General features: G+C 31.6%; 6 protein-coding genes across 7 annotated transcripts in view; 2 read left to right on the forward strand and 4 right to left on the reverse strand.

Annotated features, from left to right (window-relative positions):
- LOC125854462 (NADH dehydrogenase [ubiquinone] 1 beta subcomplex subunit 2) overlaps positions 1 to 10665 on the reverse strand; it is a 151517-nt gene extending 140852 nt beyond the window's left edge. The window contains exons 1-4 of one of the 2 annotated variants that reach the window (XM_049534016.1): positions 10445 to 10664; positions 9079 to 9124; positions 8943 to 8990; positions 8044 to 8252 (exon numbers count right to left, since the gene is read on the reverse strand). In XM_049534016.1, coding sequence (XP_049389973.1) covers positions 8943 to 8990; positions 9079 to 9124; positions 10445 to 10548 — 198 coding nt within the window. In that variant the 5' untranslated portion in view covers positions 10549 to 10664 and the 3' untranslated portion in view covers positions 8044 to 8252. Of the gene's footprint in view, positions 1 to 8043; positions 8253 to 8942; positions 8991 to 9078; positions 9125 to 10444 lie in introns of those variants that run through there. The other variant, XM_049534017.1, reaches the window with a different exon arrangement.
- On the reverse strand, positions 2553 to 5454 carry LOC125854441 (receptor-like protein EIX2). The gene has a single exon (XM_049533987.1). It carries the CDS (start codon positions 5441 to 5443, stop codon positions 2714 to 2716), a length of 2730 nt encoding a protein of 909 aa, XP_049389944.1. The 5' UTR covers positions 5444 to 5454; the 3' UTR covers positions 2553 to 2713.
- On the forward strand, positions 6527 to 7267 carry LOC125854460 (uncharacterized). The gene has a single exon (XM_049534014.1). It carries the CDS (start codon positions 6578 to 6580, stop codon positions 7265 to 7267), a length of 690 nt encoding a protein of 229 aa, XP_049389971.1. The 5' UTR covers positions 6527 to 6577.
- Positions 10666 to 11534: 869 nt separating the features above from the next.
- Positions 11535 to 11982, reverse strand: LOC125856492 (auxin-induced protein X15). The gene has a single exon (XM_049536052.1). The coding sequence runs from the start codon at positions 11898 to 11900 to the stop codon at positions 11535 to 11537; it is 366 nt and encodes a 121-aa protein (XP_049392009.1). The 5' UTR covers positions 11901 to 11982.
- A 6888-nt stretch (positions 11983 to 18870) lies between these two features.
- LOC125855594 (lysine histidine transporter-like 8) lies at positions 18871 to 22072 on the forward strand. Its single transcript, XM_049535332.1, has 5 exons — positions 18871 to 19238; positions 20107 to 20240; positions 20362 to 20789; positions 20883 to 21014; positions 21335 to 22072. Exons 1-5 carry the CDS (start codon positions 18889 to 18891, stop codon positions 21818 to 21820), a joined length of 1530 nt encoding a protein of 509 aa, XP_049391289.1. The 5' UTR covers positions 18871 to 18888; the 3' UTR covers positions 21821 to 22072.
- Positions 22073 to 22106: 34 nt separating this feature from the next.
- On the reverse strand, positions 22107 to 23865 carry LOC125855595 (uncharacterized). The gene is made up of 2 exons (XM_049535333.1): positions 23525 to 23865; positions 22107 to 22625 (listed from the first exon to the last, which is right to left on the reverse strand). Exons 1-2 carry the CDS (start codon positions 23641 to 23643, stop codon positions 22418 to 22420), a joined length of 327 nt encoding a protein of 108 aa, XP_049391290.1. The 5' UTR covers positions 23644 to 23865; the 3' UTR covers positions 22107 to 22417.
- Between the last annotated feature and the right edge of the window lie 4079 nt (positions 23866 to 27944).

Genomic DNA, 27944 nt, shown 5'->3' on the forward strand with positions numbered 1-27944 from the left:
TGAGACTGCTTCACCCTTAACCAGAGGTTTCGGATTTGAGCCTTGGATATGGAGAAAATGTTGTTGACAGTGCCACTCTCGAATGAGCCCTATAAAGCGCGATTCAAATTTATTCGGGGCTCCAATGTGGGCTCCAGATATCGAATGGATAACCAAAAAAGAAGAAGGTATAAGGAAGTAGTGTGGCCATGTAATGCAAATGTTAGTGATTTACAAGGCCCATTGGATCACTTATCTTGTCATAAGAATGTGGCCCAACCCAAAGGGAAGGTTTCTGTGTTATGTTGGTGAAATTTTCATCTGTCGTCCCATTTCGAGAAAGCTGTTTATTAAATGACCCTTTTTTTTTTTGGTTAGATGAATTATGGACCTTTTTAGCCAGGGTGTAAAATCCTCTTTGAATAAATTGAAAATCTTGTGAGAAAATATCATACCACAATCTAAATCTAAAATTTTGTAAGTTATGCAAATGTTAAAAACAACATTTTCCCAAGGGTTATAATTGTTGGTAACGTTTGCATGACTTACAAAATGTTTCTCATCCATACCAAACACACCCTTAGAGCAATATTCTCCAAGAAACAGTCTCACAAGCAATATTCTTCATAGTCATTTATCTGTACTAAGAAAATTAAGACGACAGCTTGAAATGGTGAATCAAATGTTCGTTCCATGAGCTTGCCTACAGCAGCTCATCCTCTCATTGTTTGTGCAGAGGAGCAGTTACAAAGGTTGAAGTCATCTGAAGGAACTTCCTCATCTTCTAACTCGACGATAAACCAAAAGTTGGATGGACTAAGAAAATTATACGATTGTGTTGACGATGTCCTCAAGTTGCCAATTAGCCAACAAGTTCATGAAAAACATGCCAAATTACTCGAACAAGTCTCTGATGTGTCCCTTAATGTTTTGGATACAAGAAACTTTCTCACAGATGAAAGAAAGTATTCAGCTACTCGAGTCATCTCTTCGAAGAGGTAGAGGTGGAGAATCTAACATATCTTCTCAAGTTGATGCATACACGGCATCTAACAAGAAATTGAACAAAGTGATATGCAAATGTCTCAGAGATTTGAAGCAGAGAGAAAATAATCAGTCAATAGTAATAGAAAAGATTCCGACTTTGCATCGTTGATTAGGCTAATAAAAGGAGTTGAAGATGTTAGCATTACAATGTTGGAGTTGATCTTATCTTTCATTTTCCATACAAAGATGAGATCAAAGGCAAGTAGTTGGTCTTTGGCCTCCAAGATGTTGAAGCCTAAGAGAGTCTCGTGTGAAGGAATTGACATCTCGGAAGTAGAGAAGATACATATGGAGTTCCTTATTATACGAAACGAGAAGATAGATCAATCACAGATGCTAAGTGCACTTAAAAGACTCGAGACATTTGAATCGAGCATGCAAGAACTAGAGGAGGGACTGGGAGTTATCTTTAGGCTTCTTTTGAAAAATAAAGTTTCCCTTCTCAATATTCTCAGTCATTAACTTTGTGCTATGAAAAAGTATATAGTGTTTCAATCTTGTGTATACGATTTTGACATACAGAGTACACGAAATGTAACAATATTTCCGGTTTGTATATAAAAATTTGTCATATATAGAATGCAGCAAATGTACAAATTTTGTGGCTATTCTATACTTCAATATACTGATGTTTTCCATCTCAATCATGTGGTGTTTTTGTGTTAATATTATCTGTTTTGTCAGATTAATATTGTTAAATCTTGTAATATAATAAGTTCCATCTAATTGTACCTCTAAAATACTCTGTTCACCGTCATACATGTCGCCCATCGCATGAGCAAAATATCAGTATCTAGCATATTATGTGGATTTGAGCTGAAATGACTGCTCAAATTAGATATGATCAGAGCCAGGGAGTAAGAGGAATCTTGACATTTCATGTCATCTAACCATATTTCTGTCATCTTTTCTTCTTCTGAGTGTTTTATTCACTATCAGCGCTGAGCACGGTAATTATTGTTGGCTGGTTTCATAAGGTTGCAGATAAGCAAAGACAGGAAAAATGTTCACCTATGGAGTTAAATGTTCTACAAGTACTCTACTTTTTTTTCTGTATAATAGTGAATTAAGTATGTGTTAATGAGCTGAAATTTTTGGATCTGAGGGAGTATACAAGTGGTTCAATATGTCTAAAATTGTTGGATCTGAGGGAGTATACTCCTAAAATGAAGATCAAGTAGCAATCTTCATATGTATATCGACGGGCATTATGCTGCATGATCTGTGGACTGTGTACATCTGTCTATGGTACAGACAAGTTGAATAAAATATCATGAAAACGTTGTATTAAATGTTTGATCATCCAAGATTTGTCATAACAGACGAGAGAGTTGAAAGGCCAAACTGGTCATGACTTGGATTGATTAAACTTGTGTCATTGTTCTACTTGAGGTGAAGCAAGTAAAATGATCTTGACAGTTTTACAAGTGTAAAACATTAGTAATAGTATTCTCAAGTTACTTAGATATCCACAAAACATATCATAATATACAATTATGACAACAACAACAACATACCTAGTACAATCCCACGAGATGAAAAATGCAACTAGGCATACACAATATAGTACTTAGAAGATTTTACAAAAACAAAACCAAAAGAGCTCCTAGAAAACAAAACAACAAAAAGGAAAGTTGCACCAGAAATAAGACCTTCATTACCTTATTCAGCAAGCCCTGAAAGAACTTCAATCTTTCATCTTTGATGGTTTATGCTTATTTGGTAATCTTATGGCTACAAACACATAAATATTGTTGCCCATTTTATTAAGATACCTCATATAGGCATGTCTCCAAGATGTTTTCACCAATAGAGTAGCCCAAAATAACCAGAAACTTGTGATGAAACCAATTACCATGCTGATATAGAATGATGATTCATCAAGCCAATTGTCTTCCTCATGCTGATGAATGGCCTGCACGTCTTTTTTCTTGGGAGTGTTACAGTGAGTAACGTCCTCACGAAAATGTCCCGAGCAGCTTTTGGAAAGTGGCATGCCACACAACTCTGGATTCCCAATATAAGAACTATTATCGAAGGTTAAAAATTGACGACCTATTGGAATTTTTCCTGTCAAACTATTGAACGAAAAATTTGCGATCGCGAGCATGGAAAGCTCCACTATGCTGGAAGGCAAAAAGGATGACAGGTAATTCCTGGAAAGATCAAGAGCTTCCAAATGTTGCAATTTACTAATGTCACAAGGAATTGCTCCAGTTAAATTATTCCTTGATAAATTCAATACCTGCAATCGAACAAGTGTGGTGATTTCCTCAGGAATTTCCCCTGATAAATGGTTATCTGATAGATCAATCACCGCAAAGAAAACACTATGATCATAGCCTCTCTCTTTCAGCATCAACATCACATCCTTCCTGTATTCTTCATAGGGGCCATAAACCAAGGAAGGGAACTCCTCTACCCCGGCCAGCGTTAGGAAATTTTTAACACACTTTGGAATGGTGCCTGATAGAGCATTGGAACTAAGGTCCAAAATAATCAAGTTTTTGAGCTGGCAAATCTGTAGGGGAATGTTTCCATCGAACTTGTTATTTCTTAACAAAAGAAGCATTAGCTTCTGTGAAGTCTTCCTTAAGAAAGATGATATATTTCCAGATAAACAATTTCCGGAAAGATCAAGAAATTTTAGTTCTTGTAAGTTCTTCAGTGATGAAGGCAGATTTTTGGACAGCCTGTTGTTTTTCAGTTGCAGATACCTGAGAGTTTCAAGATATCCAAAAGAATGAGGTATTTCACCAAACAGATTATTATAACCTAACTTTAATACTGCCAGATTGTTCCCATATCTCCAACAGTCTGAAAGTGTTCCTGATAGATTATTGAACGATAGGTCTAGAAACATAAGAGAATTATTCATGACAAGTGATTCACATACAGGGGAAATGGCACCATTAAAAGAATTCCGGGACAAAATCAACATCTTCATCTTGGACGAAAAATGAGGTAAAGGACCATGAAAGTTGTTTTGGCTCAGGTCTAGTTTTTCAAGATTAGCAAGTCTTGATGTAACTTGAGGTACTTCCCCTCTGAAATAGTTGAGAGCAAGGTTCATGTGGTGTACCTTTGGAGAGAGATTCCAGAACCAATCAGGCACTTTATCTGAGATGTTACCATGAGAGATATCGATGAATGAGAAATCCCTTTGTGTATGAAACCAATGTGGAAACTGTGTACCAAGTTGGCAAGACATCAGGCCAATAATGTCAAGTTGAAAGGGAGGCATCCAAGTTGCAGTTATATTGAGGATAATTGAGTTGGATGACAAGTCTAACACTCTCAAATCACTGAAATTCAAGAAATGTTCAGTAATCGAGTCATTGAAAGAGTTCCAAGCAACATTGAGGACAACTAATTGCCTAAGTTGTGCGATGCTTCTTGCTAAAGGACCCTCCAGATTATTGGATGAAAGATCCAAATGTTTCAACTTTGAAGGCAGGGTTGGTGGTAATTTGCCTTCAAAAGAATTCTCTGAGATATTCAGAAAAGTAACTGAAGTCATGTTCTCAAAAGATGGAAGCTTGCCTCGGATAGAGTTATCAGAAAGATCAAGAACTCTAAGTGAGTACATGTTTCCAAAGGCGGTATTTGGAAGTAAACCATGCAGCAGACTTCTTTTGAGATTAAGATAAACAAGACTCTGAGAGCTTGTATTGACTAACCAGCTAGGAAATGGAACATCCAGATAGTTTAACGAGAGGTCAAGAACCTGAAGGGATGTGAAATTTACAAAAACAGGAAGCAATTTAGGAAGTTGACAAGAAGACAAACGTAATTCCACGAGAGACCTTAGGAAATTGATGTCATGTAGCCAGGTTTTGGCATTGCTCAGGTCAACTCCACTCAGGTCAAGAATCCTCATATTGGAAAGATGCTGAATCCATTGAAGACTATCAACCCGGAGTGAAAAACCATCACCAAGATCAAGTAACTGCAACCGCGACAGATTTCCAAGACACTCAGGGATTGATCCCCTAAAGTTGGTTTTGTACAAATTGAGATACTCTAGGTTCTTAAATTTGCAAATAAACTCAGGAAACAAGGCCTTGAGGAAATCATTTTGGCTCAAGTCTAAGTGTCTTAAGTGAGACAAGCCACGCAAGGAAGTCCCAAACTCACCTTGCAAGAATTGCTGGTGCAGGTCAAGAGTGATCACGTGTCCGGTTGTGTTGTCACATTCAACACCTTTCCAGTTGCAGCAATTTTCCTCGAGCATCCAAGACGACATGATCATTGACTGTGATGGATTCCTTAAACCCTGTCTGAACTTGATAAGAGCATTTTTTTCATTTTCATCACAAAGAATGTCTGAATTCATAGCTCTGCATAATATCAATCCATCTAATATAGTACAACTAGCTATAAGAAGAAGGACTAGTAGTAAATTTACACCTTCCATTGGTGACAAAATTTTGCTCAATAATCAAAGAGAAATTTATTAGAGAATCCAATATAGTATGAATATATAAAGTAGAAAGACTTAGGTTTTGGACTTAGAAAGACTTTGAGTCTCTCAGTTGACCTCGTAGCGAGTTTTTGACCAAAATCATCCTTATTGTTTTGCTCAAACTTCAACTTCATCCTTATAATATTTTACTTAACTTAAAACATCCTTTTTAACGCCTAAGCTCCAAACAAGTTGGGATCAACTATAATTGTACGAACTAAGTGCATATATAATATAAAATAATGCACGAAATATATATCATGTCTCACATGTGTAGATTTTGGAGGAAAAATATCCATGTCACTAAAGTTCAACTAAAAAAACTAGTCAATGCTGGAAGAATTTTCTTGGAAACTCTGCCAACGCAATGCACGCATGGTTAGAATATAATCTTAAATAGAAAATTTCATGTCTTAATTAATTAACAAGAAACATAAACAGTTGTTAATACTCTAAAATCATGGTGAAGTATTCCAAATTATGTTGATTAATGTTTCATAATGCTCCCTAATTAGTCTTCATAAATATATTCTCAATACATTTTGTCTGCATGTCGACAATTTAATAAGTACCAGACTGGCATCGTCTCTCTCCCTCGTGCATCATCCCTCTCCCTCGTTTCAATTTATATGACGGTATTTGATTAAGCAGTATGTACTCTTATAAGTTGTGATCATGACATGATGTCTCGGGTTCGACCTCTAAGTATGGAAAAATCCTTGATAGAGATTAGAGAGCATTTTTCTACATGTTGCAAATCCAGATTAGTTGGACTTCAATGCGGGAACCAGACACCAGATGGAATAATTGGAGTTTATATTAATTCTTCCATTTCTTGTATTTTTCCTTCTAGGAGGAAATTTCCTTTAGGACAATATTATTAATCTCCTTAGCTGTTGCCAATACGTACAAAAAAGGATCCTTCCTGTCCTTTTTCCATTAGAGATCACAAATCTCTAATTTCTAATCTTTTTTTCGGTAAACTATAAAAAGGTTACAAATGCAAAGCATTTATCTAAACAGTCTCAGTCTAATATAATTCAAAAGTCAAAAGTTCAAACATATTTTCTAGCTCAAGAAAATTCAATGGCATTACCAAATTTTGATGCTCTAAGAGACGTGCACGACTCAGCCAACGATTTGCTTCACTCATCGATGATCAAACGAGAAATTGCGTACCAAGGACAAGAAAAATGGGTCCATGATGTTTCTGAAACATCGCTAAGGATGCTTGAAGTATGTACCACCACAAAAGATGTTCTTTTGTTAGTTAAAGATCATCTCCATGACCTCAAGTCAACGTTCAGAAGAATTAGCGTTGGAGATAATAATAAATTCACAGTATCTTTTCATTGTCAACGAAAGAAGTTGAAGAAAGAGATATTAAAGCGCTTGCATTCCTTAAAGGGAATGAAATTATCATTGGGATCGGACCAAAGATCAGAAAGTAAAAATAATTTGATGGTAGTTGTGAACGTGCTTAGGGAAGTGAAAGTTGCTACTATGTCAATTGTGGAGTCATTGATGTCACTTATGTTAATGCCAAGTCCAAATAACAAGAAATTAAATAAAGGGTATTTTTTTGGATCAAAGTTGATGAGAGTTAATAGCTTTAGTTCGTGGGAAAAATGTGATGCCATGACATTGCAATGTGTGAATAAGAGATTGGAAGCAGTGGAGATTGTTATTGAAGATGTTCTTGAAGGAGAATTAGAGTGTATTATTCGGCGTCTTATTAGGACAAGAGTATCTCTTCTAAATATACTCACCTGTTAAATTCGGTGTATATAAGTTTAACTCTTGAAATGACAAGCGAAAAGTAGGAGCCAGTTAAGATTTCTGCTGAGCTAATTGAAGCAATGACTGCAGAGTCTCGAATCTGATTCTTCTGATATTCAGAGTTCAGATCAAACTAATTGTAACTGATTACTCTTAGTTCATTGTATCACTTTATTCTTTTATTTGTTTCAGATCAATAAAATAGAGGCAATTCAGCTTATATATGTCAATTGTTGTCTTTCTTTGTCTGATTACTTCTTATAGTAGCTTTGCAAATTTTCAATCATATACTATTATTGATTGTGATGATCGTTAAGTTCATATTACTGGTCGAGTCTTTAATGGTCTTCATGAAATAGCTTTTTTTTTTTGTTAATTTAACATTTTAAATCCAGGTTACATAGATCTTAGCGACCTTCATATGAATTTTAAGTTGCATGCTAAGGTGCATTATCAACGTACAATAACATAATATCTAGTGTAATTTGTCTGACAAAGTGGATCCGGAGAGGGTAGGATGCATTCAAACCATACCCATATTTTGGATGTAGAGAGGTTGTCTTCGATAGACCTCAGCTCGAGGAAAGACAGTTATCAACACAGTTAAATTAAACTTTTAACCTGCTACTGCAAGACACAGTTCATAAAAATTAAATCTCGTCGTATTAACAAATGTTGCTATCTACATATTCATTCAAACTCACTCATGAAAAGGTTTGGAAATACAAACAGAGAAAAGTTGCACACACCACTGCAAAAAATGCGCCAAACAGTTCAATGAAAACAAAAATCATAGCTCAAAGTTAACTAAAACAAAGCATCTTATGAATCAAGTCATATTCATAAACAATTCTCCACTTCATAGGATTTTTATTGAACACAAAATACAACTGTTTTGAAAGATATTCAACTGAGTTTTCCAAGAAATACATTAGCATTGACCGTATTGGTTTACAATCCAGCCGCAGCTTCCAAGACATATCTGCAAAATCAATTAGCACAATTCATCAGACTGGGCTAGTCAAACAAAAATAGAGGATGATAGCTCAAGACTTAAAAAGTTAGGAACAGCCCACTTGAAGCCAAATGCCACCAAGATTCAAACAATAAATTTAAAATTGACAGCACATTACAATTTCATAGGTTTTGAGTATCTCAAAATCTCAACTCAGTACTAGCAGCGAATATCCGAGCATAAGCAGATAATGTAGAGACTGCAAAATGTGGGAATAATATTCTGGTGCAGGTGATATGATCAACCAACAATCAAACTCTTCATATGAACCACTTATTCTGCTGAAGAAAAATATTTTGACATAAATCTCATATGCTTATTTATTTTGGCTAAAAGGAGAAATCTCTCTACTTAAAAAGTTTCCATTCCCAATTTTTTCAGTACAGGAAAAAATTCTCTGCTTATATAGTTGCCATTTTGCAACTAGTAGCCGTTTTGCAAATTTATTCCAACTGTTACTTAGATGAAGATAGAGGTTATGTTATGACTCTTGACCAATACATGTCACTTCAGAATATACATAAGGTTTTGGATTAGAAGCATCATTTACAACTAGCAAAGATAAACAACAGAGGCTTCTCCAGTCACCATAATGTAAAAATGATTGACCACATTCACTAGTAACATTATAAGCTACTATAGTTGCAAGAACCTTACCTAATGGTCATGACCATGGCCATGGCCTTCCCAAGGATGCCTCCAGCCCTAAGCAGTAAAAATCACATCAACAATCACCAAAATGGTATACAATACACGAAAATGTAAGAAATGATGAAACAATATTGAGACTCACCAACACTACAGGACCATCTTTCTTGGCCCGGTAAAGAATCCAGAACCTGAAAAAACAAACACACTCTGGTGTTATGGTATATAAAAAGTGCAACAGCACAGATCTCTCATTAATTTGATCCATAAAATGCCGATTATAGTTCATACCATTCTCCATATATTAATAAGTCCCTATAAATTATGAATCATCCTGCTAATATTTGAAAACTATGTTGGCGCATTATTATTATTTTTTGACAACCATGGTGTTCAGACCGCCTGGGTGCATCTCGACCAATTCCATGGGGTACTTGCTACCTCCCACCAACATAGGTATTGGATAACTCTATCCGCCAAGGCTGACACATGAGAAGAAAATAGAAATCACCTAATGATATTGCCTCGCTAGGATTTGAACCTCAAGCCTCATGGTTCTCAACCCACTTCATGACTATTCGACCACATCCTTGGAAGTTGTTGGTACATTATTATATACTTAAGGTCAATAACACTTAAGATATCCATCCTGCTGTATACCCTCTGACTATTGCTTACTAGTTAAATGCCAATAAAATGCAAAAGTTTAAGGTAAGGCATCAGTGATTAAAATCATCAGCTATTCCTCTCTTCTTTTTTATTTAAATGAAGTTGAGTTATTTCTCTTATTACAGCTGAACCAACTAAACCTCCAACAGGAGCCTGAGATAGTAGTGCAACTGAATTTAATCAGCCACCAAGCACAATTTCACAAATAAAAATTGGAGAATGGGTCTTTCCACCCATAAAGCCCAACGAACACTAGCTGGGACAATGGACAAATCCTCACAATGTGGATTTTCAAAATGGAGTGAAACAGACAGTGATTATTCATATAATCGACCAAAACTAACTTTGGATCAACATGTAGTAGTAGTAGTTTTTCTTCTTTTATAATTGGCATCTTTTCTTCAAAATCACTTTTTTTAGGGGGGAAGGCTGATTTGTTCAACATTACCTGTAGAATGCTACTTAAGGCATGTCTAACATGCCCAATAAACCTCTACCTGGTACATTTACGGGTGCCACATCCGCCTTTGCAGGCAATATCTATTATTTACAAAATTCCATCAAATGCACTGACTATATGAACCTTGTAATTTATCAGCTAGGCAAAATAAATAATGAGTTAAACTTTGTTCAGAGAAAATCTCATCCTCAACAATGGATCAACGCATACATCACATACTTGAGCGCCGTAAGGTTCCCTAATATATATTCCAATCAAATCTAATTCTTAAATCTCCGATCCGAAAGCATTACATTATCAAATCAATACAGCTCGTAAAATCAATCAAAAAACAGGGGAAATGAAATGACAATAGAAAGGGACTAGGGTTAGGAGAAATTACCACATGACGGCACACAATCCTTTTCCGGTGACGGAGTGCCAACGCTTAGGTTGATGTACAGTGATGCCTTTGAAGGTCATGCCATGTCCATCTCCACCTCCCATCTCTCTTCCTCTTCGTTAATCGGTGCTCCCAAAAATGCTTCAGTGGTTGAATAAACTGGAGATTACAAGAGCTATTCGGGTTATGGGCCTAATTTTTCACGAGAGAAGATAGAAATGAATTATAGGTCCCTGAAAGTTTTCAGAAAAGTCAATTTTAATCCGTTTCTTTTCATTCCATTACTTTTGATACCCCTTATAACTCTTTTTCTTTTCTTTATTTTCAATTTTTTTGGTTGTGTGTTTGCATATTGGAATCGTACATTCAATTACTTTGATTTTGAATTATTCAGAGAATGCAATGCCTAATATATATAAAAAAAGATGGATAATCTTAATTTGATTTTCTCTAATCACTCTCGAGCACAACGTGGGAGGGGGATAAGGAGGATAGATTAGTATGTTAGCCATTGAAGATTGTGGTGATATGAATAGATTACTTTGCTCTTAATTAATTCGAGATATTGAGTTGAGTCTTGAGAATGAAAAATTTCTTAGTAAATTTTTTTTTATCCTTTAATTATGTGTCTTAACCAAATGAGAAACAAAAAAAAAAAAAACTAATACTATTACTTTAATGATTAGTATGCTACTCAAATGTTGGAGAACATTAAAGGATCAACATGAGTTGCGATAGGATGATTGAGATTTTTTCATTCATAATTAAAAGTTTCGGGTTCGAGCTTTCATGAATATTTTTTTTTTGTTGAGAGCGTAGCTCCCATAAGTAGGTTCTGCAATGCGTGAATCTAAATTTAATCGAATTCAGCCATGCAAATATCAAACACTTGACGGAAGGAAAAAAAAAGGGGTGGGGGGTGGGGTGGAGGAGAACATCAAAAGGAGTGGAAGAATTGCCAAATTGCAACTAGAAAAGTATGTTAGGAGTATCAAAACTTCAAACTTGTCATCAATATTGTTATAGTACATTTTATATATTACATAAACAATCTTCATCTCCTACTCTATTTTCTAGCCTAAGGAAGTCATTATGACACACGTTCAACTAAACTATCACATTGCAAAGAGGATAAATTAGAAGAAACATGTGTTCCTTTACATGTATCAATAGAGGAAATTGCTTCTCCAATTTCAACATTACCAAGTTTTGTTCTCAACAAACATAGAATATACTCCATCAATTCATTCTCACATGGAACTTGCAAAGGGCCATTCACATTTGAACCATACTCCTCTTCAGCCATTTCGAGTAAAACTTTGAAAAGTGGATGATTTAGATAGTACAATGGCACAACAAATCTCTTGCCTTCCTTTGTATATACAACAAATTGACCTTTCCTTCCTTTTCTCCACTTGGCTATAATGTTACTTAACTTCTTAGAAGGACTCTTCATTTGAGTGTCTATCCTTAACAAACTTTGAAACAATTTAGATTATCGATTTTCGCGATGGAAGCAAGAAAAGAAAGAAATTATGACTTCAGCAATCACTTCTCCGGATATTTTGGCTGGCTCAAGCTATCGAGAAAACCAATATGGACATATACGAGTTATTTGTTCTATCAAGAAAAGTTTATGATCGGAATTGTGAAATTATATATATGCTCAAGGAATATATAAGTAAAGCTAAGAAGCAAGAATTATATATATACAAGAATTAACAAAGTGGATGAGTAGTTTTGTGTGTGGATGGAGGGTGAAAGTGATATATGATCTATCTACATTGGATTGCGCTATATATCCAATATGGTGAAAGACAAATTCAAGGTATAAATGCAAGTGCAAAAGGCAATGGTCTAGATTTGTCTTGAAGTGGATCTTGTTTTTTTGTTACAACTAGATTCACGTAGAAACGTCCAAATTGCATGTCGAAATTCAGTAATTTTTGTTCAAATTCCGTATATGTATAAAAAAACTTATCAAATATTTATATATATTTGAAAATGAATCAAGTTATTATTATGTATTAATTTGAGATTATCATAGAAACGAATCATAAACCTTAAATTCTAAATCTGCATCTGCAACCGTCAAATTATAATTATCGGTGCTATAGAAATTGCTTTTATGAAATTTAACGTGACTAGATTGTTCATGCGTAGCATGTGTAGATAGAAATTTCTTACTGATTCTATAATTTTTATAATCTTAGTCATATGAACGTACAATTTCATGTGATCAACATGAGCTAATTAAATAGTGTTGAATACTATTTTAATAAGTTTTAAAATGCTAACGGGAGCTTAATAGATTGGGCTTTTTTATTCGATCTTTCTTGTAATTATCTCGCACATAATTAGAAGCTTAATATATCGAATTGCCTTTTACCATGACAACATGAATAAGTTAAGGTGTCTCATTAACTTAATTGTATGAAGACTTTAGCATATAGATTTAATTATTTGGACAACCATGGAGTGGATAAACACGGTCAACACATTCAAATCACCCAAAGTTTCAGAATTTTAATTAAATCATCCTTGTCATGCCACCAAATGATTCATCATCATGATCAATATATATTAGATAACTTCTATTACTTTTTCATTTTTATGTTTATTTTGTGTAATGCTAGCATAAAATTATTTTTTTATTAATCAGAGAAGTGTGATATTAGTGAAGCTTTATATAGTTGATTCTAATTATTATTTTGGTATTACAACATAATTTTTGTACGTTTTTCTATTGTATCCTAGCGTTCCTAGTGGATTCATCATGAATATAGAGAACTTCTATATATTACCTTTTATTTGGTGTAAAATGCTAGTTTAAGATGGTTAAAAATTAATTGGAGAAAAATGACCGGCTGTAAAAATATACATATAAACGATTTTAATTTATTTATATTGATGATGTATAAAATTCAAGTAGATTGTTTTTCTTCTATATATTTGTGGGATGTATAAAATCGAATTTTTGGCTAAAAACATCCTTAAATTATACCCCCAACTTAAACTACATCCTTAAATTATCTTTTTAACAAAAAACTCCTCCAAGTATTTAAAACTTAACAACTTTCATCCCTCTATTAAAATTTGTCAAAAAATTAGCGAATTCCACAAAAAAACATATGCAATTCATATTATTCTCATAAAAAAAATTTATAATATTATTACCGGTTGAAAAAAGCATCGAAAAAAAATTTGAGACTCGTATTTGCTGTTAAAATAATAATGTTAGGACGGTGTGAGTCTACGAGGAGACATGATCTCCTCTTCTCCTTTACCAACTGAATGGAGTTGGAGCTTAATTTCACAAAATCTTCACCTTGCAAAGTCAAAATATTGTTAGAACAATAATTTTTTGGGGCAAATTAATAATTGAGGTGATCAAGATTCAACTAATTTTGATCTCTAGTACTCAAGTTTCATTTTTCATTATTAGAAGTAAAAGTCACCGAACGCCACCACTTTTTGCAGATTCAATTAAAACAAAACATTTCCATTGATACTTCTTTAATATCAAATCAAATGAAAAGTAAACAAAAATAAAATTGCTAATTCAAAGGAAGACAATGCAAAACGTTGTTACTAAAAAAAATTATAATATTATTTTAGATGTATGTAGAATGAACAGAATTCATTTATTGGGTGATTAAGAGAGTTTAATTTGTTGAGACTAGTGTGAACCGTACATGTTGTTGTGAAGAACTTGTTAATTTTTGATAAATTTTAACAAAAGGATAAAAGTTGTCAAATTTTAAATAATTGAGGGATGTTTTCTGTTAAGAAAAATAATTTAAGGATATAGTTTAAGTTGAGGGTATAGTTAAAAGATGTTTTTAGAAAAAAACTCGTACAAAACCCCCACTATAAGATCATTTTGTGGCATTACTTTTAATTATAATAACTATGACAGATTAAAGTAATTAATTAAGTGAAATGTATGTATAAAAGTAAACCTTAAATAGTGGGCTGGTGGCTAAGTAAGATGTCTTTTTGTCAAAAGTAGTGATATTTTTTCTGTCCTTTTTTCATACTGTATATTTTTATATTAATATTTGGTGTGAATTCAATAATTTAACTAGCTTTGAAAAGAAAATGTGGTTTGGTTTTGAGTATTTTACCCAATAAATTTCTTTGTGATTCATGATGATGAAGTGCATCATTTCATTTTTAATACTAACTATTTTGTCAATTAGTCAAAATCATATATATATATAGGTAGTCTTAATAAGGATAATTTAATTTTAGATAGTACTATAATTAAAGCAAGCATCAACGTCCAACAAACATAATTTAATAGGATTAAAAGTGGTCTCCAAAAGTAAAATCTTAGAGGTCTGCTTAATTTCAATTTCAAGGTAACTACAACATGTCAAAAAAAAATTAAAAAATAAAGTTATATGCATTATTTGTATAATTGCATATGTATAATAGGTTACTTATCATTCATTTTACATTATCAATTACTAGTAATATTTTGTCTTGCATAATTATCGTTAAATATTTTTTATATCGTCAATAATATATGTCTAAATAAAGAAAAGAAAAAAAACAAGTTAACAAGGCTAAGTTACAATACAAAGAACCCCAGGGAGCAGCCTTAGCCAAAGCAAAAAATAAAGTTTGAGACATCAACAGCCAAAAGTGCTTAGTCATCATACATGCATTGCCACTAACTAACAACTTTATATATGTATTTCCCTTTAACATAAATAATACTAATAATTTTATAATAATAATAATAATAATAACAATAATAATAGAGTAGTATTATTTAATAAATCTTATATATTTGCATGCGCAACACAAAAGTATGTCCCCAGTTGTCAAACCTTATTTCAGCATGCCTCTAAATATTTTTGCGATAATTAATAATAAAAATTTATCATCAACTAAATGTCCTTCTTGTTGTAGTTATATTTTGGATCAAATAATACATTTGTAGCTCAGTGAACAACGTGATCTTGATCTATTATTTGGTCAATTTAATATTGATTTAGTACAATAACAAATAGCGGAATAACATCTATTTAAAAATCAAATAAAATACATAATATTCAAAACTCAATAAGCAAAAAACTTATTAGCTAGAACTCATAAAATTTCTCCGTCTTTGATTATATGAAAACAAAATAGACATGTTCATATATTGGTTTTGTTGCGTCATCCTAATCACATCACATATAGTCGTCAATTATGAACTAACTAGTCAAAAGAACTTGTTGGATTTTTCAAGTGAAAAGACATATTATCACAAATAACACTAAGGTTGTGGCTCTAGTGGCAGTGGGTTCTACAATATACAAAGTTGCAACCCTCTTTATATCCTTGGGAACATAAAAATAAAAAAGAAGTTGTTGAAAAATCATTTTAGCCAAATATCCTAATTGAAAGGCTTTTTGCCAACTTTGAATATTCTATTTATCAGTTAACTAAAAGAGTCCAGTTGCAAGTATTACCACTTATGACAATTGGAGTCACTAATCATATTATAACTCTTGATTCACATCATTATATTCGATGAAAGAAATAAAAGAAGCTCTTTGATGCAATAATTAAATTTTTTTTAGATTGTATCGATTTTGAACTTTGAATATTATGTTCTTACTGAATTTATTAATTGAAGACTAAAGAATTTTTGTTGTTCCATCATGTAAATAAATAGTATTCTTTTCTAGTTCATCATAAATAAAAATGTATGTAACCTTTTAGATCAAGTAGTTGAACATGCATGATATCGATAGAGCTAGCATACAAGAGTTTTTACATTTATACAAGGAAAAAATATTTCTATGTGTTTGATCATGAAAAAGAATAGGGTCACACATAAGGGACGATGTATACACATAACACAATTAATGTTCTCTTTGACAATTTTTATTTATCCAGTATGGAAAATAGAAAATACCTTAGAAGAGTAAGGGTCGTAGGGATGGGACTAGTAAAGTCAAGCCTTACCTTAGTCTTGCAAGTCTTTTCGTAAAGAGATAATTCAATACTTAATTTTTAATTTACTTTTATTATTAATGGTAGTCGTAATTTCCCCAATGCATTTGTTGAAATACTGAATTTATTATATTCAAAGGGGTGGATAGTAAAAGCGTCATTTTAGTTATTATTTTTTAAGAAATATGTCAAATTAATACTAGACGAGTAAAGACGGACGAAAGAAATAAATAATATTCTATCTAATAACTTAAACTTTTGATTGAGATGATCATATAATTCAAGATTCGAAGAGAAGAAAGCACCCAATAATGGTATGATTTCCCTTTGTTTTGAGTTTATTTTCAAATATTTCCACCATTAAATTATTCAAAACAAGATCTTTTGATTTAGATTTGGTTTAAGTAGTTTCCTCGAAAGAGAAAATTGTGGCAACACACATATTGTATTAATTCAAATATATATATATATATAGGAAATCTTAATAAGGATAATTTAATTACTAGTGAATTTATTAATTGAAGACTAAAAAATTCTTGATTGTATCAATTTTGAACTTTGAATATTATGTTCTTACTGAATTTATTAATTGAAGACTAAAGAATTTTTGTTGTTCCATCATGTAAATAAATAGTATTCTTTTCTAGTTCATCATAAATAAAAATGTGCGTACCCTTTTAGATCAAGTAGTTGAACATGCATGATATCGATAGAGCTAGCATACAAGAGTTTTTACATTTATACAAGGAAAAAACATTTCTATGTGTTTGATCACGAAAAAGAATAGGGTCACACATAAGGGATGATGTATACACATAACACAATTAATGTTCTCTTTGACAATTTTTATTTATCCAGTATGGAAAATGGAAAATACCTTAGAAGAGTAAGGTCGTAGGGATGGGACTAGTAAAGTCAAGCCTTACCTTAGTCTTGCAAGTCTTTTCGTAAAGAGATAATTCAATACTTAATTTTTAATTTACTTTTATTATTAATGGTAGTTGTAATTTCCCCAATGCATTTGTCGAAATACTGAATTTATTATATTCAAAGGGGTGGATAGTAAAAGCGTCATTTTATTTATTATTTTTTAAGAAGTATGTCAAATTAATACTGGATGAGTAAAGACGGACGAAAGAAATAAATAGTATTCTATCTAATAGCTTAAACTTTTGATTGAGATGATCATATAATTCAAGATTCGAAGAGAAGAAAGCACCCAATAATGGTATGTTTTCCCTTTGTTTTGAGTTTATTTTCAAATATTTCCACCATTAAATTATTCAAAACAAGATCATTTGATTTAGATTTGGTTTAAGTAGTTTCCTCGAAAGAGAAAATTGTCGCAACACACATATTGTATTAATTCAAATATATATATATTTGAAATGAAATTTCAAATATACACCTTATTACTTTTCCAAGAGTCAAGTTTAGCTTTTCTAAATAATGAAATGAAATTTCCTTGCACCTCAAGCTGAAAAATATGATAAAAAAGAAAAGAAAAATAAATTTTATTTTATATATATATATATATATATATTCCTAAAAGTGGAACTCAGAGGTTTCTTTGCATCTTCATTTAATTTGTACTTTAAGAAAATTTGCTCTAATTTTAGTGCGAAGGGTATATATTCCATAGTTCTCAAAATTATGAAATTTAGTACATTTATTTTTCAATACAAGATTATCATATTTTTGTCTAATTTTTTAAAAGTATAGGCGGCTCATGGAGTGATATCTTACTATTCATTTGAATAATTAATTATCAAAGAACATATATAAACACGTGTTTGATGATGAATATATTTTACGCTAGCTACAAATTCAGAATTTAAATTTAATGGTTTTAATTTTTGAATTCCCACCATTGAACTTATTTTTATTTTGAATTAATTATGGATTCGGAAATGTAATATTTGTTAAAATGTTAATGATTAAATTTCCACATAACTTTCTACATGTATATCTATGTTCTCGGTTGAAAATACTAATTAGCTAAACTTGTTGATTCTGTTTTTTATTTATTAAATTTGAGAATCCATAATATGAACAAGTTCATATATAACTTTTTTTTTCCGTTTATTCAATGTAATTAAGACAATATTCTAGGATATAAATCAACAATAACTATTAATATTGTGTGGAGTGATAAATAGCTAATCTTTAATCAGACAATTTAAGTTAAAGTCCTGAAAATTAAAAAAACTTAAAACTTTCCATGAAAAATGTGATGTGAATTCTAATTAATCAAACATTCAATATAGATACGAACACCAGGCGAATTTTTTTTTTTAAAAAAACTAAGAAGTGTGAACCAAATGAATCTTGAATGTAGTAACCAAGGACTGCTTACTCCTAGTAATTACTAGGTATGTAATAAGAGACAAAATGTGTGGTCTAGTCAAATTTCAAAGTTGCTACTTTATTCACTATATAAAGAGAAGCATAGTGTAGAAGAAAATCATCCAATTACTACAAGAAAATATATCATGGAAAGTGAGTTAGTGGTAGAAGAAATGAAAAATATTAGTACTACAATTTCTTCAACATCATCTCCTCATGATTCCAATAATATTATTCCTAAAACACCAAAAAGTCCATTTTCTTCAAAAATATTAATGAGTCCTTTAGCAAGTGCAAGTCCAATAATGAAGAAAGCTTTAACATATATGGAAGAAATTGGTCATCTTACAAAGCTTCATGATCCTGCTCAAGATGCTTGGCTTCCAATCACTGAATCAAGAAGTGGAAATGCATATTATGCTGCATTTCATACACTTTGTTCTGGGATTGGTGTCCAAGCTCTACTTCTTCCTCTTGCTTTTATTACACTTGGATGGTATGTACAATAATCATCAAAACTTGTTTATTTACTCTTGTTTGAAAAAAACGATTTTTCTTGAGCCGAAGGTTTAACTGAACAATCCCTCTGCCTCCATAAGGTAGTAGGAAGGTTATTTGTACACTTCAGTACCCTCTCCAGACCTCACGGGTATATGTTGTTGTTGTGTTTTCATAAGCTTGTATGTTTCTTTAATTTCTTGCTAAAGGGAAAATAAATTAAAGGTGTATTGTTTGGTATGACAAAAGTCATTTTTTAAATCTTTAGATTTTATTTTGGTGTTTGGTGAAGAGAATGGAAAATACTTTTCAAAATATTTATTAAGAATTGATAATGATATTAGTAAACATGAAATGTTTTTTATGAAAATTTTCCCTACTAAAAAATGATTGTTTTTTTAAAAAATAAAAATTGTACCAAAATTAGTGATATAATAGTATCTATGTAAGTGTTTGTTAAAACAGTGATATAAAGTTGAGAGTTGATATAATTATTGGGAAGGAGAATGCCATCTGTCCAAAATTAAGTAGGGAGTATTTTATTTTTTTTCTTTTGGGTGTAAACCGTGGAACTAGTATCAATTATTGGAAAATGACTTAATTATTTTTTGAAAAATATTTTTTGTTTTCCATCATAGCCGTTTATTTTGTATTTTTTTTTTCAAACTTATTCTGAAAAATGTTTATCTTGAATCAAGAGTCTATCAGAAACAATCACTGATTTGTTCCCATAAAAGGTAGAGTAAGATCTGTATACAATTATTCATCTTCTTCGGACCTTACATGTGAAATTACACTAGTTATAATACCAAATGTTGGATTGTTGTGCTGTATACTGATTAGCTTTGGATTTTGATAAATTGTAGGATATGGGGGATCATAAGCCTATCATTAGTATTTATGTGGCAATTATACACGCTTTGGTTACTCATCCAACTTCATGAATTTACCCCTGGCATTCGCAATAGCCGTTATCTTGGCCTCTCAATTGCTGCTTTCGGTAAGCATAACAATTACTTCACGGATTTATCCCTCGGGCTACACCATGTGATCGAGTTAAAAAACGCACGTAGTATGTGAACTTGTACTATGCCTTACTGAGTTTATTAAATGTTGCGTAGGTGAAAAACTTGGGAAGATATTGGCTCTATTTCCAACAATGTACCTATCAGGTGGTACTTGTGTTACACTTATTATGATTGGAGGTAGCACTATGAAGATTTTCTTCCAAACTGTTTGTGCTTCTAAAAGCCATATAACCACTCTAAGTACCATAGAGTGGTACATTGTGTTCACAGTTTCAGCCATAGTTCTTGCTCAGCTTCCTAATTTAAATTCCATTGCTGGAATTTCTCTCGTCGGTTCGATCTCCGCGGTGACCTATTGCACCTTGACATGGGTAATTTCTGTTGTAAAAGAAAGGCCAGAAGGTGTTTCATTTGAACATGTTGAAAATACATCTGATGTTGCAACAATTTGTGCCATCTTGAATGCTCTTGGAATGATAGTTTTTGCATTCAGGGGCCATAATCTTGTTCTTGAGATTCAGGTTTGTTTATTAACTAACCAATTTTACAATTTCAACTTTTTATATGTTATTATAAAAGTGTTGTTTTTTAAATATTGGTTGGTTGTGTCACAGGGTACAATGCCTTCTAGCTTAAAGAATCCATCTCATGTGCCAATGTGGAAAGGAGTCAAGTTTTCATATTCTATCATTGCTTTGTGTTTGTTTCCATTGGCAATTGGAGGCTACTGGGCTTATGGAAACCTGGTAAGATCCTTCACAATTTGGATTGTTTACACTAGATAGCCACTGTTGTGGCATTTTATTTAAAATTTGACCACTTTTTCAAACTTAAACCCAAGGTCTGAATATTAGTTTTGATATGCAACTTCTAAACTTAAATCACTTTTGGACATAATACCACTGGTCTAATTTTGAAAGGGTGACCAACTTCTAAACACAAGGCCACAAAAGTGGCTCTTTGTGTAAACCACTCTTAAAAGTTTAGTTACTGTTTTTAGACATTTGATCAACCTTAGAAAGAAGGAAGAGAAGTTGAATATTAACTTCTTTTACTGTCATGGCAGATGCCAAATGGAGGGATATTGAGTGCATTGGACAAGTACCATGGAGAAGACACTTCAAAAGTAATTCTAGGGACAACAAGTTTACTGGTGGCAATCCATTGCCTTACCTCATTCCAAATCTATGCAATGCCAGTGTTTGACAATTGGGAGTGTAAGTACACCAGCAAGAAGAAGAAACCATGTCCATGGTGGCTTAGAACAGGATTGAGGGTATTCTTTGGATGCCTAACATTTTTCATATCAGTGGCACTCCCTTTTTTGCCAAGTTTGGCTGGGCTTATTGGTGGCATTGCTCTGACTGTTACCTTGGCATATCCTTGTCTAATGTGGATAATGATCAAGAAACCTAACAGATATAGTCCAAGTTGGTTTGTTAATTGGTCACTTGGACTTTTGGGATTGGTTCTAAGTGTTCTTTTGGTATTTGGTGCAATATGGACAATAGCAACTCAAGGTATGGATGTCCATTTCTTTAAGACCCAGTGAATACCACAAAAGTTCGGGTAAGCGATAAAATCTAACTAGGAACATAATTGGTTGAAACTGGGGAGAAAAATAACCTTAACAGCAGCCAGCCAACAAGATGCCCAAGTTGAAGCATCTTCATAGGCTCTGTAAATATAAAAGCACACAAGCACACTTATATCTTGTTGTCAATTCAATGATGTATTATGTAAATATCCTAATGCTTGTTAAGGAAAACAAAGTGCAGACATCAAAGATCAATATTCTTCATGATTTGGGAACAACGTTGACAGAACAAATGCCTTCGTGACGATAAAATGTAAGACTAAATAGAGATTTAAGTATGAAGGTACACGAGAATTACATTTCAGGACTGAGGCTAAACTTACATGAAGCTTTATCAACAAGCCCAAACACCTATGAAGTATATAACAAAAATAACAGCTCTGATGTCAAATGATCTCAAAATCTGCACCAATTAATCAGCTTGCCTCTACTACAATTACTTGTGTCAAAAGGAATTCAGAAAAGGAAAAAAAAAAAGGACAAAATTATAAGGTGACATTTCACATTAAAATATAGGTTGGGCATAGCAAAAAGATTTTTCATCGCACATTTCTACATTGATAATGGAAGAAGCATTCTTCGCTTCTTCTTCCTGGCTTCTGTAACTTGCTTTGCAATTGTCACGCATACAAGCAATAGCAAGCTAGAACTTACTAAGATAAATGCAAGTTTTAGATGTGTGAAGTACAATGAAACTACTGAGAAAACCAGGAGTGCCAAGATAACCAGTTCACAAATTACAAACATCACGACATCCGCCCTGCATCAAGGTAAAAGAAAAAGGAAATAAGAGAAAAGAATGCTCAGAACAACAAATAGTCAGAAGCTGCAATGACATTATGCACTAAACTGTTAAGGAAATGATAAAATCAGCTAGCATGCTGCTAGTTCTTCCACAAAAGTAAGTTCTAGGACCAAGCGCAAAGATGCAATTCACTCATTCTTCATCCAGTTCACTCTCAATGAAATACAACATTGTAAGGAAGATCGGAGCTGATCATTTCTCCATTCTACCATTTGCTTTCTTCCCTTTAATCCTAAGGTGTTACGTTGATTTCAATATTCAACTGTAATTGTTTCGAAGTTGGGCATTTCACCTTCCTCGTTTTATTGGCCATGCAACAATTTACTCGCTTCAAAACTCTACTAGGTGCAGAGAAGTGAGGTAAAAAGGCAGAGTAAGAATTAACAATTCCCACGTCTCATTTCGAGCTAACATATAAAGTTCATATGTAACATTCAATCAAGTAATCCTAAACTTTGACAAACACAAATTTCCTAATAATACCAACAACAAAAAAATAGACTTTCAGAAGCACATATTGATTAGATAACAGGAACTTGTATTGATTGAAAAAAAATTTGATAATCCTGGTGTCCAGGTCAGCTATAGTGCACACATCGATTATTCCACGGGATAACTATCACCTCCTATCACAAACATGAACCAGCTACCTTGTGTTTTAGTCTCTGCTGGGATTTAAACCTGAGACCTCACAATTATCAATCCGAAATGATAAATTTTCATAAACAAAATCAACATTTAGCCATAGAAGTGCATTGATTCACCGATTAAAATCCTGAATCTGGCACAGGAATTACTAAATGTAGGTTTTCAATAAAATGATTGCAGAAGCGAGAAATGAATTAATAGAATACCTTGCAGCTGTAGATGTGAGATTAGAGGTGGAGGAAAAGAAGGAGACGGAAGCCCAATCGTGCTTTGATCGAATCTGATACTCTCTCAGCTGCTCCGCCAAATTCGATCGCGTTATCATGATTCCAATTTCCTGCTTTCTCTCCTCCTCTTTGCACTTTTTTGCAATCTATCAAATGCAATTCTGTCTGAAATTTGTGTATCTACAGATCCCGTGGAGATGTTTTCACCAGCGTTCCTTCCGGCGACGGGATGACGTCGGCGGATGACGGCCGCCGACGGAAGGAATTTTGACTTACTATAAAGAGGAAATTCACCAGTTAATTTCTTTTTGGAATATTGTAAACTAGTGAACTTATCCGTGCAATAGCTGTTAAAATTCACTAAATAACTTTTCAGAATAATTAACTACTTAAAATATGTATAAATATTATAGAAACCATATATTATAAGTACTAAATAACATCAAATCCCTTCTAGTTTTCTATTTACCAAAAATTCCTTAAAAATGATGTTTGCGGGATGCATAGCGTTATGCACGGGATACATAGCGTTTGATACATTCCACATAGCGGGATACATAGCGTTGTGCACGGGATACATGCGAGATACATAGGTAAAATAAGGGATTTTTAAAATTTTTGAAATAAGTAGGGATAAATGGATATTAAGGTAAGTAAAGGAATGTAGTTAATTAATTTGTCCTTAAAATATTCTATATATTTGTATTATCATCCTAATGACTAAATATTTCAGATTTCAAGTTTTAATTAAGTTTATAATTAGTATTTAAATTTTATATCTTTTATAATTTTAAATCGCTTAAGAGTCTTTTATCTTCTGAAAATATTTTTTATCTCACTAAATTTATGCTCCTTATTTTTGTAACGAAAAGATTTTTTTTTGGTTTTGCTTGTCTAATCTTTTATCTATACATAATTTTTCCTTTCATTTATTTTAAATTTTATAGAATAATTACTTTTGCTCATTTAAACAAAGTGTAAATTTTAGCTAAACCATAATATATATAAATAATTACTTCTAGAGTCACTATAAAAAATACTATGTAAGAAATATTATTTATGATTCTATCATCTTTTTATAATTCTTTTAACATTCTATACAAAAAAACTATCTTGAAGTATTGGTAAAAAAACATTTCAATATAAAGGCAATACAATCTATTTAAATTAGCTATTTAAACTTGAAAAACAAAAAATAAAAATAAAAGAAAGATAAGAAATAAATAATATTGAAAATTAAAGTTGTACTTAGAATACATGGTGGCTAATAATCATTTTAAAACACGTTTTTTTTGTTTTATGTGCCTCAAGTTCAAAAATATCATATATATTTTTATGATTTCATCAAATATCATTGAATTTTGAAAATTCATTTTATCATTAGACCTTCATTTGACCATTCTATTATTTTAAGATTTCATGACTAAATTTAAAAAAGAAACAGAAAAACTACAAACAATAAGAAACTAAATTTTTGTTAGAAAAAATAATTAATGTATATCATACGGTAGGAAATAATTTAAAAATTAAACTATCAATATTTTCCCATTTCTTGCAAGTTAATATCTCTCTCATGCCTATCCAATCATAAGTTATTAAAGGAGGCATTTGATTATTAATTTATTTTATTTTATTTTTGAATTTCAACTTCGAAAAAGATATTGACTACGAAGTTTTAAAATTCAACTCAAAATGTATTTTCACTTCAAATTGTTGACAAAATGTAAAAAATAATTAGAACTTGCATTACAAAACTCCAATTTTCATAAATTATTTACATTTTGAAAATAACAATTGTTTTTAAAAAAAAACTGTACAATGAAAGTGGCTTAATGCCTACTAAGTTTTCTCACTATGATCATATGCATTGTGCCTTATGAAATATATAATAAAAAAAATATTGAAGCAAACTCTTTGGTGTCTTGTTCTTTCTTCACATTGTCTTCCCCCCAAATATGACTTCCTTTTCCTTGGGCAATTACAAAAGATAAAAGATAAATGCACAATTAAAAGAATAACACTTCATAATTAACGAATAACATCTTTTGTTGTGTGAACTTTTGAGCAACATTTTCTTGTTTATAGGCTTCTAAAACGTTTTTTTCGAACTTGAATTTACATTTGTTCCTAAAACATATAAAATTATAGTTAACAATTCATATTTTATAGATACTCATGACTTTTAATAAGTTACTTATGAAAAATGTATATAGAAAAGAAAATAGATATTCTCACTTTCTTTTGGTATGTGTAATTTTTTAGCAACCTTTTTTTGTTATTGACTTTCAAAAAGTGTCTATTAGATTTAGATTCCAAATAACACTTCCTCCAGCAAAGTTTAAATTATAGTTTATAGTTCACATTTTATAAATATTCGTATCTTTTAGTATGCTACTTCTGAAAAATGTATATAGAAAAGAAAATAGATATTCTGACTTCTTTTGTATGTGTGAATTTTGTAGCAATCTTTTTAGTTGAGTCTCCAAGTAACACTTTCTCCGACAAAATATAAAATCATAATTTAGGATTCACATTTCGTAAACACTCGTATCTTTTAATAAATTCCTTGTGAAAAATGCATAAATAAAAGAAGATAGATATTCGTAGCATCAATTCATATAAAAGAAAATGATAATCTCACCTTTAAAAATATTCATATAGAAGAAAATGGAATTGAGACTCCAAGTAACACTTGCTCCTGCAAAATATAAAATCATATTTCATAATTCACATTTTTTAAACACTCATATATTTTAATAAATTCCCTTTAAAAATGCAGAAATAAAAGACGATTGATACACTTACCATCAATTCATATAAAATAAAATAGATAATCTCACCTTCAAAAATAATCACTGAAATATAACCATCACCAAACCTTAATTGAGCTACTCCATCATTTGCAATGTTTCTTATATTTATATGTGCAAACAAAATGTACCTGCAAAGCATAATAATTTGTATGGTAAAATGCCATTAAATGTAATGATTTTTCATATTTTTGTATTTATTAATTTGCAATGAAACTTACCTTTTAAATTTCTTAATTACTACATTAATTTCTACATTTCCTTATAGAAACATACACAATACAAGGAAAACAAAATAATTTTAGGAGAAGAGCTAATTAGTATGGTAAAGAATATCCTATATATGGGTATGTATGCTTTGTCTATACACGTATTAAAAGGGTGAAAAAAATTGAAGAATAAAATTGATTAATAATTAATTAAATGATCACATAACTAGGTCTAATTAAAGAAAGAAAATAACGCTTATATTTCAATGAAGAAGAAACCAACTAATTTTCAATAATTATTACATTGATTGCTACATTTATATCAATAGTAATAATAAAGAATAATATAATAGATCAACATTAATTTAATATAATATTTTTAATCCTAAAAGAAAGAGAAAATTCTCAAAAATCTAAGAAAAAAGATAATTAGAAATCCTGACCAAAGAACTATGCCACATCAGATATTCCATTTCCTCCTTTATATATGGATATAGATTTCCTATTTTCTTCTCTGAACTATTTTTGAGATATTTAACTTTTTTTTTAATTTTTTTTTTTTTGGAAAAAATCTTTGTGTGATTTATTTTTCACACACAAAAAAAAAACTTATAAAACAAATTTGAGTCCTTAAACAAAAACAAACTAAAAAATTAGTTTTGATAAAAATATTGATTGTGGATGTATTTTGTCCATGATCAAATATATTTTGTGTTGATATCAAAACTTAATTATGATGATATGTTAAATATTTTAACAATTTTATTTTTTAAAATAAATCGGTTAGTGTTTGAACATAAATAAAAAATCGAATTTGTATAGAAGTAGATATTTGTAGTAGAATGGGATTGAGAAGTATCGCCTAAATTCTTTGATCTTGAGCATTTTCATATTTGCTAAGTTTAATTGATACATCTAATAATACTCTTTCACCCTGGAAAGCAGGGGACAATCCACAAGTCGGAATTAGTGATACAATGTGTGATATCCATTTGCTTCATTCTAATTATACAAGAAAGAACTATAGGTATGATACTAAAGACAACAGACACGATGTAGAAAGAAAACAGACCATGACACAAGCTCCGATACATGCACTCAACAAGACATAATTTTGTCATTTCAAGATCTTTCATCTCAAATAATCAATTGTCTTTTGAAGTTCTATTGGAGTTCTAATAAGATTTATGTCATCAACATAAATAGCAAGTACAATAAATTTTGATGTTGTTTTCTTTATAAAAACACATGGGCAAATTGCAACCATTGTAATTTTGTATAACCTTCCTTAAATAAATACCCACTAAGACGGTTATACCAAATGCATCTAGATTGATTCAAACCTTACAATGATCTTTGCAATTTAATTGAATACATTTT

This window comes from Solanum stenotomum, chromosome 2 (genome assembly GCF_019186545.1).
Source record: "Solanum stenotomum isolate F172 chromosome 2, ASM1918654v1, whole genome shotgun sequence".
Lineage (NCBI taxonomy): Eukaryota > Viridiplantae > Streptophyta > Magnoliopsida > Solanales > Solanaceae > Solanum > Solanum stenotomum.

Coding starts and splice junctions, on each gene's coding strand:
- LOC125854460 (XM_049534014.1), top strand. CDS start 6,578: ATGGCATTACCAAATTTTGATGCTCTAAGAGACGTGCACGACTCAGCC.
- LOC125855595 (XM_049535333.1), bottom strand. CDS start 23,643: ATGATAACGCGATCGAATTTGGCGGAGCAGCTGAGAGAGTATCAGATT. Junction 22,626..23,524: donor CTCACATCTACAGCTGCAAG/GTATTCTATTAA, acceptor ACCTTGATGCAG/GGCGGATGTCGTGATGTTTG.
- LOC125856492 (XM_049536052.1), bottom strand. CDS start 11,900: ATGAAGAGTCCTTCTAAGAAGTTAAGTAACATTATAGCCAAGTGGAGA.
- LOC125854441 (XM_049533987.1), bottom strand. CDS start 5,443: ATGGAAGGTGTAAATTTACTACTAGTCCTTCTTCTTATAGCTAGTTGT.
- LOC125855594 (XM_049535332.1), top strand. CDS start 18,889: ATGGAAAGTGAGTTAGTGGTAGAAGAAATGAAAAATATTAGTACTACA. Junction 20,790..20,882: donor ATCTTGTTCTTGAGATTCAG/GTTTGTTTATTA, acceptor GTTGTGTCACAG/GGTACAATGCCTTCTAGCTT. Junction 21,015..21,334: donor ACTGGGCTTATGGAAACCTG/GTAAGATCCTTC, acceptor CTGTCATGGCAG/ATGCCAAATGGAGGGATATT.